The sequence below is a fragment of the Scophthalmus maximus genome, chromosome 18 (assembly GCF_022379125.1).
Source record: "Scophthalmus maximus strain ysfricsl-2021 chromosome 18, ASM2237912v1, whole genome shotgun sequence".
NCBI lineage: Eukaryota > Metazoa > Chordata > Actinopteri > Pleuronectiformes > Scophthalmidae > Scophthalmus > Scophthalmus maximus.
The window spans coordinates 137,230-159,258 of NC_061532.1; the positions used below are offsets into that span (position 1 = coordinate 137,230).

Below are 22,029 nucleotides of genomic sequence, written 5' to 3' on the forward strand. Positions count from 1 at the left end.
CCCTCCTAAATCCACTGCTGAGGTGATAGACTTACTCTGCTCTCCATATAAAGAGTCAATCTTTCTTTAACTATTCTTTCCATTATCTTTCCCATGTTGGAAGTCAGTAGTATTGGTCTATTGTTTGCTGGATTTGATGGGTCCTTCCCTGGTTTCCTGATGGGAATAATCACCGCTTCTTTCCAACTAGATGGTAATTTTCCCACTTCCCAAACCGTTTTTCAAAAACCTAGCAGCTTCACAGTTGCTACTGCATCTAAATGCTTTAAAATTATATAGCATATTTCATCCTTCCCCGGAGATGCAGATTTGGTTATCGCTCTAGTCATTTCTTCCAAGGTAAATGGAGCATCCACTATACTGTTAGTATCCTCCCTTCACTCCAGAATTCCAGGATGGGCTGGTCTTGTCATTCCACTTCCTCTCTGACCTTCCTCTTGTCAGGTTCTCAGAACTATGGATTAGAGTGAGTGCTTTTGCTATCATTTCTACCTTCTCTTCTCTTATATTTATTTACATTATGTAAGTTATTTACTTTTTAGTACTTTTTAAAACCCTAAGAGCTTTATTTATTCTCCTTCATCATGTGTGCACATCTAGTCCCTGGGTCCCTTGTCCTTCCTATCTACTATTCCTATCTACTATTCCTTGACCTCAGTGGAATACGTCATTAGGTCAAGGAAAGGTGTAAACGAGGACTGATAGGACTTACGAAAAGCCATCAGCGGTGCTCAGAGAATCCGACTTGTCTTTCACTAAACTACGTCATCATGCGACGGGGGATGTTATTGACGTGTGTCTTCCGTGGTGAAACTACAAATTTCCGAAGATGAAATGCTTGCCTGGACAGTGGTTGTTTTTGTTTCAAAAATGAACAAGTATTAGTGTGGACACAGCCGCTAGTGACCTGAATGACTCTCAAGGTGCTAATGACCACACAAAGGATGAAATGCCTGGGACTCTGAACCGGTTACTTAGAACTGAAGAACCCATTTTGGGGAAAGGTGGAACATATTCCAGGTGGTCAGTTGTTTTGGTACAGCACTTATAAGTACCATGACTGCACAAACCTCACAGACGTGTTGATTACTTTGCCCCAAACATTCATTTTTCTTATTAAAGTGTCTAAAAAACTTTCTACTCAAAGTTCATGTGAAAACCAGAGCTTAAATAGGAGTGTCTTTGTTTTATACAGCAGCTTAGCTCAGTCTCCATGGAGAGCATATATGTGTGTGATGGATGAAGGTCTCACTGCGCTGGTGGTGTCATTAGGTCGATGTGAAAAGTAACAAGCACAATGAACTTGATGGATTTCTTCCCACTTTTGTGTTCAGGTAGAGATGCACATCTCCTCTTCATTCATACATAGCTTGTTTTGTTATCAGGAGGAGACCGGAGGATTGAGTACCGGAAGTGGTACAGACCACTGGTGTGGTTCTGGATCCTGGGTGGTCTAGCCTACTTTGCTGCCGTGCTGAACATGATTGGTGACTGGCTGAGGGTGCTGTCCAAAAAGACAAAAGAAGAGGTATGCACTTAGAAACGATAATATTAAATTTCTCACCAAGGAAACACAAGCTTTGACAACAGGGCTACAACCAATAATGGTAACTGCATAATGCATCATTTAATTTTTATTTTGTTTATAAATTGATGAATCGTTTAACCACGTATTGTTGGTTTTGAATCTGTGACAGCCTAACCTACCTATACTTATCAAAAGTTTAGACCCCACAAAGTTCAGTGGGAGGCGACTAAGACTTACCCTCATACTATATGAGTAATGTGGCCCTCACCTTGCAGTGGGATTCTTGAGAGTATTCTCATCATTTCTATCGACCTGAGACTCACTCTGTTTGTTGTAGAGCCTATCAGCCTGGCCTACCTAAGGCGAGTGATCAGATCACAAGTGGACGCTTTTCTCCAAAGTATGAAAATATTACCAGAGGTATATAAACGTTTATCAAATAGGCATAAAAAAGCTTCAAGTGCTCCTTTTAGAAAAAATAAATAAATACAAAAATAAAATTAGATATATATATACAGTAAAGTGAGAATTAAGTAGCCACATTTTTTTAGCTGTGTGAACACAAATGTGTCCATGGCCACATTGAAGAGCTGCCTTCTCATCTAACGTTCTCTAACACGCTGCAGTAAAATAATGAGCCCCAAAGTATTTTTTCAGACTTCTCGGTGTTTCGCATACATTTATCGACTTGTGGCCACCACCACAACATAGCCATAGCCATAATAACTTTAATGATCTGATATTTACCAAAATACAACTTTATATATTATTATGTTGCAGAAATACAGTATATATGATATATGTATGTTCTTTTCTATCATGTTGATAATATCATTGATAGGAACCACAGAAATAATGTTTGACAGATTGGACTGGGAGGAGATTATATGTTATTGTTAAGGTTAATAAAATGTCATAGATTACTTATGTCTCCTTTATTCATCTTGTAAAAGGACCTTGTTGTGCTGCGGAATTATTTTTGAGCAAAGAATGCAATCACTGATGGTGGAGGGATTTTGAATAACTGTCTTCACACTATCTTTGGCTAAGGTTGGAGAGATCAAGGCTCACGCAGCAGAGTGGAAAGCAAACGTGCGTGCAGAGTTTCGGGAGACGCGTCGGCGTATGAGTGTTGAGGTCCATGACAAGCTGCAGCGAGCCGCCACCATCCGGAGCATGGAGAGAAGGCAGCTGGGCCTGGACCAGCGTGCTGTGTCCCTAGACATGCTTTCCCCAGAGCGCCGTGCCATCTTCAACAGTCTGGACACCAACAGTTATAAGACTGCTTCCCAGGAGAGCATTGACACCAAGCTGAACAACCTCCGGCTGCGGGGCATCGAGCAGTGCGACCGGCGCTCCAACCACCAAACCACGTCTGAGGATAACATTTTCAACCGTCTGGGCTCTGTCACCAAGCTGGCCAAGCGCAACAGGAATCGTGACCTGAAGAAGAACATCCCGGACGAGGCCCGCCGACCTCACAGCGAGGCCTATGGCTGCAGCTTTGACTGCAGCACACCCTCTGCAGATGAAGGGAAAAGGAAGGACTATGGAGAAGATGAGAATGAAGAAAAGGAGTGCAACACTAGCTTGTCGGAGTTTCCACTGTTTGTGGAAGCTTGCAAGCCACATAATGGGTTTATACCTGAGCAGACCAAAGAGAATGAGAATGAGAAAACACTTGAAGCAAAAGAGCTGCATTTTCAGATGGGCCCATAGACAGAGTGTATTCCTACAAGAGGTTATAAATACCACCAGTAGTGCCTTGGATCTCCCTCAATCCAGTGTGTGCTTAAGCTCTTCGTGCTAAATATTGTAATGTTCACAGTATTCACTGTGTCTTATGGATCTGATGAGACACATTGTGTTTTATAAATGTAAGACCTGGTAGGGTGTCTTCAATTGTGCTCTGCCAAATGGTGGTCATATTAAAAAAAGTTGTTAGGTGTTATAATAACTTTGATCCTAGTTCTGCAGCTGTGGCCATTATTTCTCTCAGTAATGCTAACACTCAACTAAGCTAAAGTAATGTCAATGAGATGTACTCTAACATATGCGTACGTCAACCAGCAAAAATGAACGCAACTGCAGCTGGCTTATGAGCCCCGACAAAGTTTTAGGTCAGTCTTGTGTATTGTCTGTATGTCGGGCGCAGAAATTCTGTTTGGTTGACAGCATTGATGATTCACATGTATAATAAACCTACCAGTGTGACAGCTGTTGTTAATTTTAGCATAAAATACATATTTTCCTGCACAAAGTCCAGAACCAACAAGGCCACACTGTACATGCAGCCCATAATGTGTGTCCGACTGTACATGACGACATACACAACAACACGTCCACTTATCCAGACAACGAGTTTGGTATCAAAGAAAGTGTGTTTATCGACTGTCTGTCTTAACACATCTGGACAGGTGTTATTTTTCATTTCAACGCCTGCAGAATGATTTGGTTTACACCCACTCAATCACTTGATTTTGAAACCAGTTAGTGATTTGTCACAATTCTGTGTCAGTTTTAATCAACCAGATTATGCAGATGACACTTACCTCCTTTGTGTTAGGTGTGTCTTTCGTGTTTTACTTTACATCTCCGATATAGCTACTGGTTATCCTGTACCCTACTTGTTGATGAGGTAATACTGAAAATGGAGAGAGAAATATTGGATTGGTTTTCTAAAACCTGAGCTGCTACTCAAGGGATTATTGATCCCTTCCATATGGTGTAAGGCCTTTAATTTTACGAGACAATGCTGACAAGTGCTGCTGCTGTGTCCGAATACCTCCACTCTGAAGTCCGACAGACATTTTCCCTCTCTCCTCATCAGACTTTGTTTTGTCAACATTGTCCCAGATGTTACCATTTCATTTGGAGTGTACCTTGTTATCATCACTGATAGAAATGGTGGCCAAAACTTTGTTATATCCAGATTCTTTACATCTTGAACCCAGTTCCATTAAATCTGGAATTCTTTTTTACACAGAATGAGAGGCGGTTGATCAAATCCAAGATGAATTGGCTGTCAATCCGACAATGCCGAGCAGAAATTGGAGAAACACTATGTAAGCATAATGAATTGGAATTCATGGATTGCACTGCTAGATGTGTTACATTTAATGGGTGCCAATGAGGATATTTTGAATATTTTAAATTAGGGGTCTGACATGGACCTCCAACTCGGTGCTGTGACTCCATATGTGGCTAAAGTGAGAACATAAGTAACAAACAAAAATTATAAATTAAAAAGTCAACCCCAAAAAATGCTGCTGTGAAATAGTACAATAGTAACATGAGAGAAGCTTCATCTAAATGTAACAATGTGTTTATTGTCATGTTGTTTTTACATGTTGCCTATTGGAACTCAGTTCTTAAAATGTGCATTTAAATGTGAACTAAAAAAAGACTGAGACTCGGTGCATGATCCCTAAGCTAAGCTTTTGTCTCGGTACCATATCCAAAAAATGCTTCCTGGATCATGACTTCTTTGAACACTAACTCAGGGCTTGTTGTCCTAATATTTGTGGTTGACAGTGTTTGACAAGTGCTGCATTCACACTTTGATAGGATCAGAGGACAGTGACTGCACCTATGCTCCATGAAAATGAATGAAAACAGAATGGAAGCTAAGCCATAATACAAGATGAGGGACTGTTCCACAGAAAGAGTACACTGTGTACTTTTCATTGAACTTGACTCAAGCTTATCCACAGACTGTCAAACAGATGAAAGTGAAAGTCAGGAAGTGCCTGAAGGGTCTTTCTGGAGCATGGATTTTGGGTTAACCTCTCATCTACATCCTGGAAAATCTAAACATGAACAAAGTGTAAGGAGCCTGGATGGAGCTGAGCTGGGACAAGCTAATGGCAAGCACCACTGCTGACATGCTTGATAGGCTGTCAATCTAGAAAACATACCACAAAACATACTGTAGAAGCCTTAATACCTCTTTGGTAAATGTTCACACTCCCAACAACGATGCAAAGAAGGTGGGAAAATAGCTCTAGAGAGCCAAACTTCTTGTGGAAAAAAGTACTGTATTCCTGCTGAAAATGTGGGTCATTTTAAGCGGATTTCTATGCAGTTGGAAATTTTTCACAGCCAGCATCTAGTGGCCACCAATGGTACCGCAGCTCCTGTGTGGTGACTGCTTGAGTGGACAATGTTCTTCCCACAACGTACAGTACATGTTCCATTGAGGGAAATGACATGAGCTAGGTCACTGATTGTATAACAGTGACATTATGATGGTCACATTCACTTTTTCACATACACTCCCCAAACTGTTAATGTACTCACTACCTGTGTATGCACATATTTTTCTGATCCTACTGTTCACATTACTAAGTGAAAATCTAGGCTAGTGTGAATGCAGCAAAAGCAAGGACTACATATGTTTTTAAATGCTTCTAGGAACTACAAAAATTTCAACGTTTAAAAAGAAAATCAAGACATGGAACAAAAAAGGCATGCTATGTTGCAAAACTATATTACAATGTATATGGTGTTGATTGTAAACAACTACATGCTTCACAGGATAATGCTTACCACCATTTTTTGTTTTTGTAAAACTGCCTGTGACGCACAAGCAGCTAGTGCTCTGTACTTGGACGTTGCTCACATTATGTCTCATGCAACCATTACATGAAATGTAGTGATTGCCTTTTCGAAATAAAGATCACTGAATGATATGCTATTTCTGCGTGTAGAAGTGCATTTCAGGCTATTATGAGTGGCTTTTTAATCAGGATATTCAGAGGAGGATAGATCAGTTTCATGGTCACTCACAGTGACCTCTCAGGTGATCACTCCTTAACTCTGGGGAGAACATTCACAAAACTATCACCTGCAGATGAACTACTTGACTATATGTCGTATTTAAACCCTGCATTGGCTGAAGCTGGTCAACTCTTGCATTTCTTTGAGCTTTATATTAGTTATTTTTCCATTTCACTACATACACTAACATTGGGAATAGTCATGTGGAGCCACTGTCGCCTCATCTAAAAAGCTGCTAACAGATGCACAACTGCTACAGCTGGGGGGCAGCTTCAGGTGAACCAGTTGTTTAATCATAGAATTCCATGGGGATATTAAGTCAATGGCTCAGTTTGACCCAGTGTGGAGTTCTTCAGGAAAGATAACTCTAAGAGCCATTTGGAGAAAGTAAAAACAACCAAATACTAGTCATTGATCATGGAAGTCATCAGGAGCACATCTATATTGTGCTGAGAACAGTCAACAATGAGTCCTCAAAAGGGGTTTATATTTATCAGGACTTTGTAGTCTTTCTGTACATATATAAGTTCAATATACATTTGCTGATACACTTCGAGAAATTGTCAATGAAGGAAGCTGGGGTCATCGGGTGTTTAGAGTCTTTCAACATCATACACCCTCGCCCAGGCGACCCAGCCGGGATTGATTGATGTCTAAGTAGCATATACCAACGGATCACCCCTCTTGATCCACAGCCATATAGAGGGCCTTCTCAGCTGTACAGTCCAGAGACAAGCAGAACTTGTCTTTCACTTTCCCTCTTTTGGGCACTAGGTACCTAGATTTTGCAAGCTTGAAACACATCTTAGCCCAAGTGATGGTATTCTCCAACCCCTGGCGAATCCATTGGCACCCCAGCACCGATATTGTTGTCGTCCATAAAGACTCTAATGGGGGGCTGGCAGACTTGGTGAGCGGGCCTCTCCACTTTGTCTGACTTGAACAACATGTTCATGGCCAAGGCAAAGAGGATCACTGAAATCGCGCATCCATTATGATCCCTTTCTCCAGCCAATGCCACTCGGATTTGACTGGCCCAGAGACGACTCAGATTTAAACTGTTGTAATAGTCTAAAATGAAGTCCCTGATTTTGACTGGGACATGGTACCAGTCCTGATCTTCCTCCCAGTTGAGCTCCTTGCTGTTGAAGTCCGTGGTGGGTCTATCAACGGACGGTAGGGCCCAAGGTGTTCCTTTCTGCGAATTGCTGTAAGTGTTGCGGAGATGGTGGTCGATCTTTTTGTCCAGTCAGCTGCTTGGTGACTCCAAAGGGGTTTGCGATAAAAGCAGACCATCTCTTGCGCCCTAACCCCACCTGCCCCTTAAGCCCTCAAGCCCAAAGTGTCTTTTTTTTGTCAATAATTGTTTTGCCTTTCCTTTTCCTTTGGCAATGGCACATGGCCCTTTTAAGAAGAATATTTAACAATTATAATTAAATAGAAATATAAAATGAACTAGACCTTCATATCACATCATGACCACCCAGAGTTATCACGTGACACATGTCCACTTTCTGCCTGGCTCGCCGCTTGGACAAAAGTGAGTCCGTCTGCAGCTGCAAGAGCGAGAGAAAGTCGGAGGTTGAAGTTCTGGTAAGTGGGCTTTGCAGGGAAATTATATGCATTGTTACATGTATTTTACAAGAGGAATTGAATGAGAATGCATGCATGTATGCACATTAGGTTTGTTTACATATTAGCCGCTAGCGCTAGCTAAAGAGTATAGCCTCCAGGATGAAAATAGCCAGCAGGCAAGCTCAATTTGTGGCAGTGGCAGCTAACTTTGAAGAAGTGAAATTTCGCGGTAACTGCATGAGTTGCCGCGGCCCCTGTATATGTTTACGGGTATTATTAGGGCACACTTATAGTCATCGTATTATAGCCTTTTAGCTTCACCGTTTCATGCTCTGATACACTAGACAAGAGATGACAGCAGTTCTCTGGATGTAAACAGAAGATGCCCCCTCCACCTGTGTGTGTGTGTGTGTGAGAGAGAGAGCAAGATGGGGACAGGGGAAAGCATTTTGTCTTAAAAGTTTAACTTAAATAATCAGTGGTTGGAGAACTAAGATATAACATCCTGCTTAGCAGGTGAATATATTAATAAAATGTAGTTGTGCTAAGCTATACAGTGAAGTGAAATGTTACCTTTCAGTAGTTTGCTATGATATTTCAAGATTAATGTTAGCCTACTGTTATATTAATGTTTATCTTGCATCAACTGTTTGTTTTTGTATGCCACTGTCAAGATGCATAGCTATCTTGTGCTTGTAGTAGGCTATGATTGTAGTGAGGTGGGATGTTTTTTTTTAAAGCATCTTATCATTAAAAAGTAAATAAATAATTTCTAGAGAAACTGGCTAACCAAAATGCCTGACCTGACTATTGATGACTTTACATCATGTAATTTTACTACTAGATATAAACAATTAAGGACAATCAAGGAGTCTGAATCTGTATCAGCAGCAACCAGTGTTATGGAGCAGCACAATGTAGACTACTGCATATTTCTGGAAAAAAACAAGCCACTGTGTGCCAGTGTGTCATATTTTTTATTAATAATAAAGATATTTCATTCTACAGTGCAAAATGCCTCGTAAAGAGAGGCGACTTAAGGGTAAACATAAGGGGATGTGTTTGAAAGAGCACAACAGGTAAGAATAACCCATTTGCCATTTGTTTAGCAATGTTTTACTTATTTAACTTTACATCTATAATACCTAAGGGTGGGTTTATTATTGAATAGGTGCAATATTTGTGTATTATGTTTAATAAAAAATGAGATGCTGATTAATTAATAGATTAATGCGTAATTGCTTATTCCTAGATGGACAGCAAGAAAGTGATAGGTCAGATGAGGAAATGGAGATAGAGCCAACAGAAATTGTACAGGGAACAACAAGACAGAAGACGGAGACAGAAGCTGGATAAGGAGAGTGAAGCCAGAGAGAGCCCATTCTCAAATCTACTTGAAATTCAATACCCAACTGATCCTGCCCATGTCCTGCAATTATTTATAAAGTATGATGAGGCCTTTATGCAAATGTGTGATTATATTGGATCCTGCCAACCTGTACTCTCATTTCCAAAGAATGAAGAGGGGAGGTCCTTTCAGAAGAAGAGGTTTGAGAATAACCAATGGCTGGAATAGTCACCCAGTACCGATGCCATGTTTTGTTTCAGCTGTTGTGTATTTTGAAATGATGAAAAGTACATGAGCCGCAAAACCTGGAAAACAGTAGGGTTAAAGAGATGGAAGAGAGCACAGTGCCTTAGAGTCTTACATGTGTGGTATGGTGAGGTGGAACACATTTAAGAAAAAATCAATAGAAGCAGCTCTGGAAGTTGGTGACCTTGAGTCACAAGCTGCAAAAGAAATAGAGAAGGAGAGGAACAAAGAAATTCTCGTTTGATAACCATCACTCTTTAGGGTTAGGGTTAGGCCCTAACCCTAACCTGGGGAGGCAGGGTATGTCTTTCAGGAGGGGACGATGCGACTGCCTCAAGCCAAAATTGAGGACATTTCTTAGAGTTGGTTGAGATGTTGAGCAAGTATGACAATGTAATTAAATTACACCTTGACTCTATAAAAGAGAAGCAGGGAACTAAAACGAGACCACTTGTCTCACTACTCTCAAACAGAAGCCAGAATGATATAATCAAAGCTTTGGCCAGATCAGAAAGACGTGCCATCCAAACAGAAATTCAAGAGAGGGAAATCTTTTCAATACTGATTGATGAAACAACCGATGTTTCACACACTGACCAGGTTTCCTTCATTGTCAGACATGTACACATGCAAATCAAGGAGCGCTTCATTCAGATGTGTAATGTCCATTCAACAAGCGGAGATGCTCTTGAAAATCTAGTGATGATCTATTGAAAGAAAATATCTAAAAATAGACAACATCCGGGGTCAAGGTTATGATGGAGCTGCAAACATGAGTGGTCACTTTAACGAACTTCAGTCAGGAATCCTTAAACATCCTCCAAAAGCCTTGTATGTGCACTGTCAGGCACATTGCCTCAATCTGGTTTTGGTAGAACTTGCAAAGTCAAACATCTGTTTTGTAACTTTTTTCAGTTTAGTTGAAAAACTTTACACTTTTATGGCCAACTCATCGAAACGACACAGCATTTATTGAAATGCAGAAAAGAATGAACACCAATCAGCGGCCACTGGAGCTGTCGGATACTCAGTGGGGCTGCAGAGAAAATGCCCCTAAAGCCCCTTTCACACTGGCCAAAAAAACTGTTTAAACCCGCTAACACCCGGCGGTTTCTGCAGTGTGAAAACGTTTAATTTCCATTCAGCCGATTAATGGGCTTCACCTCCGATCGGCATTGATGTGAACGTCACACCCCGGCTAATTTGCGCGATGACGGAGGCAACGAAGACTTGACTCCTCCGTCGAAGCTGCTTTTACCTCATGTACTGAAATAACATTTTGTACTGGTGTATTGAAATAACACTTTGCACTGAACTAACATATAGCTAACTAATGACATATAGCTAAATAATGGAATAACATATAGCTAAATAAATACTGACACCTATAAAGCTTGACATACATTATACTTAAGATTTTATAACAAATCTTGCAGAGCCTGCACTACGTGCATAAGACTAATTAACATACAGACAGTAGATGTCACAAGATGTTCTGTTCAGACCAATTTTAGCCTAGGACAGCAAAATAATTACACAATAACGATTACGATATGTCCAGACACAGTCAGGCGGTTCACCCACGTACAGACTGCACCCACCATGCGGGATAAATAGCAAATGAACTATTGTACCAGGTTCCTGTCCTCTGCGGGATCCAGCCCTGATTGGTGACTCGTGAGACAGAAACGCAGAGACTCTGTAAGTATTGTTATTGCTTGGAGCAAATAAACATGATTTGATTGAATGCATTGAACTCAGGACTGTTTTCTCCCTCTGAATAAACGAACAAACGGTGAGGACATGGCCGAGGTCTAGGACGAGAATCCTGCCGAACAATTACCAGCTGTAGTAAAGACACCTCTCGCATGTAGCTAGCTCGCTTAGCCTAGCTTTTGCTCGTTGGTGGTAACAACTAACACAATCCAGATCATGGATGAGGTTCAGAATGCGGCACTTTATTTCGACCCTTCGGCGGACACACACGGCCTCATCAGGCGGTCTCTCATTACACAGTGGCCATAAACTGTCGGTAACATGGATGATGTGCAGAGCCCATTCTCCTTGTGGCTGCAGCTACGTACACAACAACAGAAACAACCTTCTTGTTCTCTCATACACACACACTTCAAAACCCATATGGCCACCTGCTTAAAAGACCAGGCTCGGCTCGTAACACTGCACTGGGTCTGTAAACTTTGAAAGAGTGACAAGTACAAGATATATGGTAACGTTGACCACCGGCTCACTGGCTACCATGCTTTCTGTTGTTTACTACCATGTTCTTCTTCTTTGTTTTACGGTGCGCACCGCTCTCTACCGCCATCTATGGCCGCCGACTGTCACTACACGTCATCATCAGACCCTGGTCTGCTCGCAGTGTGAAAGGGGCCAATTGCTGATTAAACGCGGGTCGACCCGGGTTTTTTAAACACGGGTCTACACAGTAATTTTGGTGTGAAAGTGGTAGAAGACTTTAAGGAAGGTCCACCCTGCCCTCATACAACTTTGAGGAAATGACAGTAAAATCCCCCAGACTCTTCAGCAGGCGATGCATTGATCCTTCTCAAGAGCATCCATTTTGAGTTCTTGATATGACTGGAGATCACCTGTCCAGTCTTTCAGGTGACTGCAATTGCTTTCAGTTACACAGAGAAGTTCTGAGCCCCAGCTGGTCCAGTTTGCAGATCAGCTGCTGAGGGATGATGGTATTAAATGCTGAACTAAAGTCTATGAACAGCATTCTGACGTAGGAGTTCTTCGTATCCAGGTGGGTGAGGCCTGGGTGAAGAGCAGAACAGATTGCATCCTCGATGGATCTGTTACCTCGGTATACAAACTGGTAAGGGTTCAGGGTGGGGGGAGGGTGGATTTTAGGTGAGCCATGACAAGCTTTTCAAAGCACTTCATGATGATGGGGGTCAGTGCAATGGGCCCATAGTCATTGAAAGGGAATGGAGAGGGCTTCTTTGGAACAGGTATGATGGTGGTGGCTTTGAAGCATGACGGAACAACAGCCTGACTCAGAGAAGCGTTGAAGATGTCCTTGAAGACATCTTTGAGCTCCTCTGCACAGTCCTTCAGCACACGACCAGGAATGTTGTCCGGACCTGCAGCCTTGCGGGTGTTGATCTTGGACAGGGTTCCCTTCACACTGGCTGCAGTCAGGCACAGAGCCTGGTCGTGGGGAGGGGCGGTGGTCTTCTGTGGGGGCATGTTATTGTGTGCTTCAAACCTTGCAAAGAAGCTGTTGTTCAGCAGAGAGGTGTTGCTGTCACAGGTCTGTGGCGGGGGCTTGTAGTCCGTGATGGTCTGGATGCCACGCTACAGGCTCTGCGTCTCTGCTGTTTTCAAAATGTCTAGTTATTTTTTTGGCGTAGCTGGATTTGGCTTTCCTGATGCCACGGGACAGGTTGGCTCTCCCTGTTCTCAGGCCATCTGCATCCCCAGCTCTGAAGGAGGCATTCCTGGCCCTCAGTAACCTGTGGACCTCTCTTGTCAGCCATGGCTTCTGGTTAGCCTGGGTTGTGATGGTTCTGGCGGTGGTTACATCAGCAATACATTTGCTAATGTAGGAAGTGACGGTGTCGGAATACTCCTCAATGTCTGTGTGGTTGTGGTAGGTGGCTGCCTGCTTAAACATCTCCCAGTCCTCCACTCATACTGTACCTGTCCGCAGCAACCTTCGTTCCCTGTCTCCCTCCTCTCTCGCCTCATCTGTCCTATCTGCTCTCCCCTCAGCCGACTCCTTCTCACTCCTTTCCCCTGACTCTGCCACAGACACTCTTCTCTCCACCTTGTCCTCTTCCCTGGACTCCCTCTGTCCATTAACCTCTCGGCGGGCTCGCCTCAACCCTCCAGCTCCGTGGTTATCTGAGTCAGTATGGTCTCACAGAACCTCCCTGTGAGCAGCTGAGCAACAATGGCAAAAATCCAAATGCCCCGAGGATCTTCTTGCCTAAAAATCCCTTCTTTCCTCCTTCTCTACTTCCTTATCAGCTGCTAAAAAATCTTTCTTTGAATCTAAAATTCAGTTCTCCTTCTCCAACCCCAAAAAACTTTTTTCCATCTTCTCCTCCCTCCTCGACCCTCCCGCTCCCCCACCTCCCTCCTTCCTCTGCCCAAGCGACTTTGTAAACTACTTTGCATAAAAGATAGACATCATTCGCTCCTCATTTCCCGACCCCCTTACTGACACTGCCTCTCCCTCACCCTCCTCATCTCCTTCTCTAGTTGCTTTTTCACCACTACCTCCCAGTGAGGTTCTATCCTTGCTCACCTCCCACCGCCCAACCACATGCCCCCTTGACCCTATTCCCTCCCACCTTCTTCATTCTATCGCTCCTGATCTCCTTCCCTACCTCACCGATCTCATCAACACCTCTCTGTCAACAGGTCACCTCCCAAGCGCTCTCAAAGCAGCAAGAGTGAACCCTCGCTTAAAGAAACCTACACTCGACCCTTCTGACGTGAGAAACTACAGACCTGTCTCTTTTCTTCCATTTCTTTCCAAAACTCTGAAACGTGCTGTCTTAACTCAACTTTCTGCATATCTCCACCAGAACAACCTTGTTGACCCCCACCAGTCAGAATTCAAGGCAGGACACTCAACAGAGACTGCCCTCCTAGCTGTCACAGAGGAACTCCACACAGCTAGGGCAGCCTCCCTCTCCTCTGTTGTCCTCCTGCTCAACCTCTCAGCAGCTTTTGACACTGTGAACCACCAGATCCTCCTCTCCACCCTCCAACAACTGGGAGTCTCAGGCACAGCACTCTCCCTGTTTGCAACCTACCTCAAGGACCGCACTTACAGGGTAACATGGAGAGGATCGATGTCAGAACCCCGCAACCTCATCACTGGGGTCCCGCAGGGCTCTGTTCTGGTTCCCATCCTCTTCTCTTTGTACACCAGGTCACTAGGCTCTGTCATTCACTCGCATGGCTTTTCTTATCATAGCTACGCAGATGACACCCAACTCATGTGGTCCTTTCCACAATCAGAAACGCAGACGGCAGCATGAATCACTGCATGTCTGGCCGACATTTCTCAGTGGATGTCGACACACCACCTGAAGCTCAACCTGGGCAAGACAGAGATGCTCTTCCTCCCAGGGAAGGCCACCCCCACAAACGACCTCTTGATCACCACTGAGAACTCGGTGGTGACCCCTACTCAAACCGCAAGGAACCTTGGTGTGACACTGGACGACCAGCTGCCCTTCACTGCCAACATCGCAGTGATGATCTGCTCCTGCAGATTCATCCTCCACAACATCAGGAGGATACGTCCGTTTCTCACAGAGAAGGCGACGCAGGTTCTTGTGCAGGCTCTTGTCATCTCTCACGTGGACTACTGCAACTTAATCCTAGCTGGTCTACCGGCATGTGCCATCCGACCTCTGCAGCTCCTGCACTGGCTGCCGGTGGCAGCCGGAATCCGATTAAAGGCACTGGTACTCGCCTACCGTGCTGCGAATGGTTCAGGCCCTTCCTACATCCAGAACATGGTCAAACTATACACCCCAGCCCGCCCACTCCGTTCTACCACTGCCCAATGCCTTGCCACTCCCTCACTGCGAAAGGCTGGCAGCCACCACTCTTTTAAATCCCGCCTGTTTTCTGTTCTAGCTCCTCAATGGTGGACCGAGCTCCCTATTGATGTCAGGACAGCAGAATCCCTCCAATGCTTTCGTTGCAGACTGAAAACTCACCTGTTCAGACTGCACCATACTCCCTGTATACAATATTCTAAATTCAACTAAATATACTGCACACACATAAAAAAATTAAATTAAAATAAAAAAGTACTTTCTTTTACTTTATGACTAATAGCACTTGAAGCTTTCTTTGCCTATTTCATGAAGGTTCATGCACTTTGTTAACTTTTGCACTTTGAGTAATATCCCCATGTTTGAATGCACTCATTGTATGTCGGTTTGGACAAAAGCGTCTGCTAAATGAATGTAATGTAATGTAATGTGGTGTCAAAGCAGTCCTGAAGTGCAGCAGAGGCCCCCTCTGGCCACACTCGTACCTGCTTCAGAGCTTGTTTGGTGACTTTCACCTTTGGTCTGAATGCAGGTATTTGCATGACACTGATGTGGTGCGAGGGGTTGATGTGGGGGAGGGGGGAAGCCTTGTATGCACCTTTGTTTGAGGTGTAAACCAAGTCCAGGGTGTTACTTTCTCTTGTAGGAAAGTTCACATGTTAGTGGAATTGGGGGCGAACAGTCTTGAGATTTGCATGGTTGAAATCCCCAGCGATGATGAAAATCCATCTGGGTGAGCAGTCTGTTGCTCACTGATGGCGTTTTAAAGTTCCCAAAGTGCATCAATTCTATCAGCGTTGTTGGTAGTGGGTGGGATATAAACAGCAACAAGCAGAAGCGCTGTTATTTCTCTCGGTTGATAGAAAGGATGGCACCTTATGATCATAAACTCCGCCAGCAGTGAACAGTGTTTACATACCTCAACGCCGTTTCGACACCAAGCGTCACTGATATACACGTAGAGTCCGCCACCTCTCTTCTTTCCTCGTTTAACAAGGACTCGTTTAACAAGGCCAGCCTTGCTCGAACACCTCCGCGCGTGCCTCTCTTCTGCTATCTCTCGCACCGCTTTCAGCGTCTGCTCTCTGGGGGGGAAGCCGGCCGGCGAAGTAATCCAAGTTCCTGGAGCTCGTGTCTCAGTCTGTCGGGTAGCGTCTCCTCAGAAAAGTTGCGGTTAACCTTCCTGCAAATGTCCAGCATAAACCAACAGCTCTACTTGTGTTCAGCTGAATTAAAACATGAAGAAAAGTCAGAAGAAGAGTTAGAAATAGAGTTCGAAACAAAAGAAAACACAGCGCTATTGGGACAGAGAGGAGCCGCTGCATCCATACGCGCCGCCATCTTATTTTCAGATGCTTTCAGTCTCCTCTCTCTGCATTTGGGTCCAACAAAAACACAAACCTTAACACTGTCACCAATTTCCCAACTCTAAACAATTTTGATATTCAACAGCCTTAAGTAACACGCACACACACACACACACACACACACACACACAGTGAGGTATGCAGTGAGGCTGCTGTTCTATCAACAAGATCATCAATTTGTGTGGGATTCAAATTTTGATAGCTATCCTATAACGTATTGACACATTACAGTGGAGTAAATAACGATGACTAACCCTAACCCTTAAATTTGCTTACAGAGTTTTCTGATAGACACCTACTGTAATAGTACTTTATTTAACTGAATTCCTGCCCCAGGCCATCTACATGGGATTGATCAGGTCAGTTCTTTATTATGGGTGTATTGTCTATATGTCAGCAGCAAAAACAACATTTCAAAGGTTAGACACCATAAAATATCAGACGCTAAGATTGTGCACAGGAGCATTTAAATCTACACCATCAGCAGCATTACAAGTAGGGCTGGGAGAAATGCCACTTGAAAGGAGGAGAATGCAATTAGAAATAAATTATTGGGAACGATTACAAGGGCACAGGCAGGATCATCCAGCATAGGACATTCTAAAACCCTGCTGGGAGAAGGAAAAGATGAGAATGAGGAGTTTTGGATGGGAAGTTAAAAGGAAATGTGGGAAACTATAAGTAAATATTTAGAATTTCAGTCCAACAGTACCATTGTTAGTAATTCCCCCTCCCCACTCCCCTGCTAAAGTGCTGCCCCCCCGTCCTCTGCCCCTACCTCACTAACCTCTTCAACTCCTCACTGTGCCACGGAATTGTCCCCTCTGCGTTTAAAACTGCTGCTGTCACCCCCATTTTAAAGAAACCTGGTCTTGATCCTTCCTCCCTCAATAACTATCGCCCAATCTCCAACCTCCCCTTCCTTTCAAAAACACTGGAACGCATTGTTGCCACTCAACTCCAATCCCATCTCCACGCCAATAAACTTTCGAACCCCTCCAATCTGGTTTTCGCCCCTGTCAAGAGAAAGTTGAGATCTCGCTCTCGACACGATTACCGGTCACATGCCTGGTATGGACAGAGATAAACAGTCCACTTCACAATGAAGGTAACACAGAGAGAAAAATGAGAAAGTCAATCATAAAAGCATTGCAAGCCAAAGTAATAAAGATGTCATGATAAATAACTGTGTAGAAGAACGAATCACAAACATGTAACCACTATAACAAAGAGTTGATTTAGAAACAAAGTACTGAGATAATGTATGAATTAATGTAATCGACAATAAGAGGTGATTTTATAAGAAATGTACCGGAAACTGTAAAATGTAACCTCATATGACCGCTCGCAAGAGAAAAGCAGAAGTGCTCAGTTTCAAGTATTGTGTAATCAGAGAGCAGCACAAAGAATGGGTGATGTGTATTGATAAGGATCAACGAAGATTGTGCCATAACCATTACATTAATGCCACTGCTAAAACACATTCGGCACGTACGCCGGAAAGAGGGGAAGAGTCAGAAATGTCTTAATGTTGCCATAAAAGGGAAGAATTAAACGTTAAGGGTTGTTATTGGATTAACACCAAACAACGACGATCAAGGGGGAAGGCTGAAGTTTGCTGTCCTAAAAAGATGTATAAAAAGACGCTGAGCAGAACGGCTCGGGGTTAGTCGTCGGAGCTCTTCGCAAGACACCATGGACGGAGCAAGTGGACATCCAGCCGACATCTGCTGAGGACAGGACTTCAAGACATCTTCCACGGTTCTGCGAGAGGAGGACTAACCGCTGCGCCCTTGAGCTGTGGATGACAATTCGGACACTTGAAGACTCTCTTCCCGTTCACTCCGCTGGACATGAGATAGAGACTGAACACGGACGGTTTGGACTTCGTACGGAGTCAAGCGGCTGCAGAAGGACTTCTATCTCCCGGCGGGAAGGGCGTTGTCCCCAAGGCCAGGGGACTCGTTCCCTCCAACCAACATCAACAAGTAACAACGAATTAGAAACTGAGCCTCAGCACTTAGAGAAGAGATGAGTATTCCACGTGATTTTAATCAGTTTAATCATTTATGGGAAACTATATCCTTTTGATTATTGTACCTTATTTACTCTTTTGATGATCATGCTGTGTGCTCGCCATTGGTAAACGCTTTTAATAAATACCAACTTACAATTAAAGGAAGATTGTGAATTGAGTTCTTTCAGAGACAGTAAAAGTATGAAGTTTTGACGATAAACATCCTTAAGGTTTTTATAGGTTGTTCTAGCCAACTAAAAAGCAACAGATCCCTGGGACCTTATTCTTGGTCACTAAAATACTCCTAGCACTTAACAAGAGCCCAGATCACCCGAGGAGAGCTGCCGTTAACGGACGTGGCTAACGGAGGCAGTGTGGCGCACAGGGCTGTTCGGCCGGCTGCGCTGTTCAGCAGAAGCGGGGTAAGACGTTCGGACGAAGGCAGTGAGACAGCTAGGCGAGTCTCCTCACCACCAGCTTAAACAAGCGCGGGTTGCCTCTTCGGGGTAATACTCCATAGTACCCGCACTCGGACCCTTTAAGACGGAGAGCTGGACCGGCACCTCCCTGGCAGGGGAAGTGTGCTCGGCGGATCTAACACCCCCTTCACAGCACAGAAACTGCCTTACTCAAAGTCCTCAATGACCTCCTCACCTCTGCTGATTCCGGTTCCCTCAACATCCCTTATCGATCTCGACCTGAGTGCAGCCTTCGATACTGTGAGCCATGACATCCTGCTCACCAGACTCAGAGACCTCTGTATCAAAGGTACTGCACTCAGCTGGCTCCAGTCATACTTCGCTAACAGATAACATTTCATCACTCTCCACAATCACACCTCTGCTACATCCACAGTCACACAAGGCGTTCCCCAAGGCTCCGTACTCTGCCCCCCTGCTCTTCATCACCTACATCCTCCCCCTCGGTCAGATACTCCGCCACTTTAACCTTGACTTCCACTGCTATGCCGATGACACTCAGATCTACCTCAGCACCAAATCCCCCCACATCCGCCTGTCAGCAATTAAGACCTGGATGGAACACAACTTCCTGAAACTCAACAGCGACCAAACAGAATTCCTCCTCATCGGCTCCAAATCTACACTCAGCAAAATCAATAACCCCACACTCACCATCGACGGCACCACTGTCTCCCCATCTCTCGCGGCCCGCAACCTTGGCGTAGTTTTTGACTCCACCCCGAAAAACCAACCTCCGCAGCTTTGGGGATAGAGCTTTCTCCAGGGCTGCTCCAAGGCTGTGGAACTCCCTCCCCCAAGAGATCCGTGACTCCGACTCCCTCACAACCTTTCAGTCACGTCTTAAAACCCACCTCTTCTCCTCTGCATATCCCTATCCCCCACCCACTCTCCCCCATTACACTTTCTTCTTTTCTGTTTGTTTTTTCTTGTATTGTCTTGTTTTGTATGAGCGTTTTGGGTACTTGAAAAGCGCTTTAGAAATCCAATATATTATTATTATTATTATTATTCCACTTTGGATACACCCAGATGCCACCGTGGATTTAATACTTCTAGAAAAGAACAGACACAAGATTAACTGTATCAGTGTACAGAAACATATAGATGGCAATTATGGTTATGTACAGGTATACACAGATGCATCAAAAAGCTCTGATGGCACAATAGGAACAGCAGTAACATACCAGAGTTATGTCAAGCTGGGAAGAAAAAAAATCAGTGATGAATTATCGTAGACAGATAGATAGATAAATACTTTATTCATCCCAAGCTGGGAAATTCTGGTGTAGCAGCAGCACGTTTAACACAGCACACATTAAAAAATATATACAATATTTACACAATAAATTGAAAATATACAAATTGAAAATAAATATAGAAATTAAGAATAATAAATTCAAAGAATTTACATGAAGTATTGACAGTGGAACAAGGTCTATCTGTCAACCAGAGGTGAGGTGTTGTAGAGTTTTATGGCTTGTGGCAGGAAAGATTTCCTGTAACAGTCCTTGTGACAGCGAAGCTGAATCAGCCTATTGGAGAAGGAGCTCCGCTGTCTGTCCAGTGTGAGGTGGGGAGGATGGTCCAGATAATCCATGATGGATAACAGTTTGTTCATAGTCCTCCTCTCCACCACAGCGGGAAGATGTTGGCAATTATTTTAGCAGTACAATGGGTGGAAGAAATAAGACCACTGAAAACCATAATTTGTTCAGACTCAAGCTCATCATTACTCAGTATTAGTAGCAGCCACACAGACAGTAGGAAAGACATTTTAACAGAAATGCAACAAACACTGCACAAAATCCATATGATGGGTCTCAGTACATTTTCTTTGGGTTCCAGCACATTTGGGTGTGATAGGAAATGAACTGCAAACGAAACTGCAAACGAAATTGCAAAGCAGGCGACCAGGAAAAGACAAATTGACATCACATTAACAAAACAGAAATTGAGATGTCTTTGGCTAAAACAGTGGGAGAAGGAAAGGCAAGGAAGATGGTATTACGGAGTGCATTAGAAAGTGGGAGAGATGAGAAGTACAAGAAGAAGTAGAAAAGAGGAGGTAATCATAACAAGACTCAGATTTCGGCATACCGGACTCAATAGTACACTATTCAAAATAGGAAAACATAACTCAGGAAACTGTGACAATTGCCGACAAGAGGAAACAATAGAACATATGCCATAGTACACTGTCAAAAATATGGGACTGAGAGAACACAACTCAGTCAGAACCTCAGAAAGCTCAAGATGAAATTGAATATTGTGGACATTTTACACCAAGACTTGCAGAATGAATTTTACAGTCATTTAATACAGTACCTCTGGGAAATAAAGGTGTTAGGGAGAATATAATAATATTGTACGTTTTTATTTTGTTGTTTTGTTTGATTCTGATCCACACACCTCACCAGTTGGTGGCAGTAATCCACCATTTCGTTGTTTGCCAACCTCCATAAAACAATAAAAGAAGAAGAAGAAGCAGCAGCAGCAGCAGCAGCAGCAGCAGCAGCAGCAGCAGCAGCAGCAGGTCTGTCTAGGGAAGTTTGTTTTGAGAGGCGGGGGCCACGGCGGAAGTGGTTGGAGACGGCAGTGGCTGGAGACGGCAGTGGCGATATTTGAAAACAGTATATTCACGGCTAAAACTTTACTTCATAACGATCAAAGACATCTGACAGGTGATTTTCCGTCTAAGTCACGGTTGTCAACTGGAGGTCGGATGCGTGAAGAGATTGCGAGGATGGGGAAACCTATAGATCTGAAGAAAGCTGTGGTGGGTAGGCGCAACTGTGTTGTGAATGAGCCGGAGTGGGGAGAGTCAGAACAAATTGATAGAGATGAAAGTATGGAGTTGAGCCAAGGAAGCAAGAGAATGAGGGAGAAAAGAGGAAATGATTTTGGAGGGGCCAGACCAAAGAAATCAAGGGTAGTGGAGCACATCGGGGAGGAATAGAGGAGAAAGTTCAGGAGGATTTGGAATATAAGATCATTTTGAGATATGGCGAGGAGCGGGGAATTTCTTCAATGAATTCGTTAAAATTGACAACTGTGTTGAGGAACCAGATAGGAGATATACACATGGCTAAGGTTTTGAAAGACGGTAATTTGTTGATTATTTGCAGAAATGACGAACAG

At 43.7% G+C, this 22,029-nt stretch overlaps 1 protein-coding gene and 1 pseudogene across 1 annotated transcript in view; both read left to right on the forward strand.

Annotated features, from left to right (window-relative positions):
* Positions 1-6,219, forward strand: part of LOC118290640 (potassium channel subfamily K member 10-like) — a 75,820-nt gene extending 69,601 nt beyond the window's left edge. The window contains exons 6-7 of the mRNA XM_035618417.2: positions 1,386-1,528; positions 2,579-6,219. Of these exons, the coding sequence (XP_035474310.2) occupies positions 1,386-1,528; positions 2,579-3,247 (812 nt within the window). The 3' untranslated portion in view covers positions 3,248-6,219. The remainder of the gene's footprint in view (positions 1-1,385; positions 1,529-2,578) is intronic.
* Positions 6,220-13,359: 7,140 nt separating this feature from the next.
* On the forward strand, positions 13,360-19,642 carry LOC118290612 (annotated as a pseudogene).
* Positions 19,643-22,029: the final 2,387 nt, after the last annotated feature.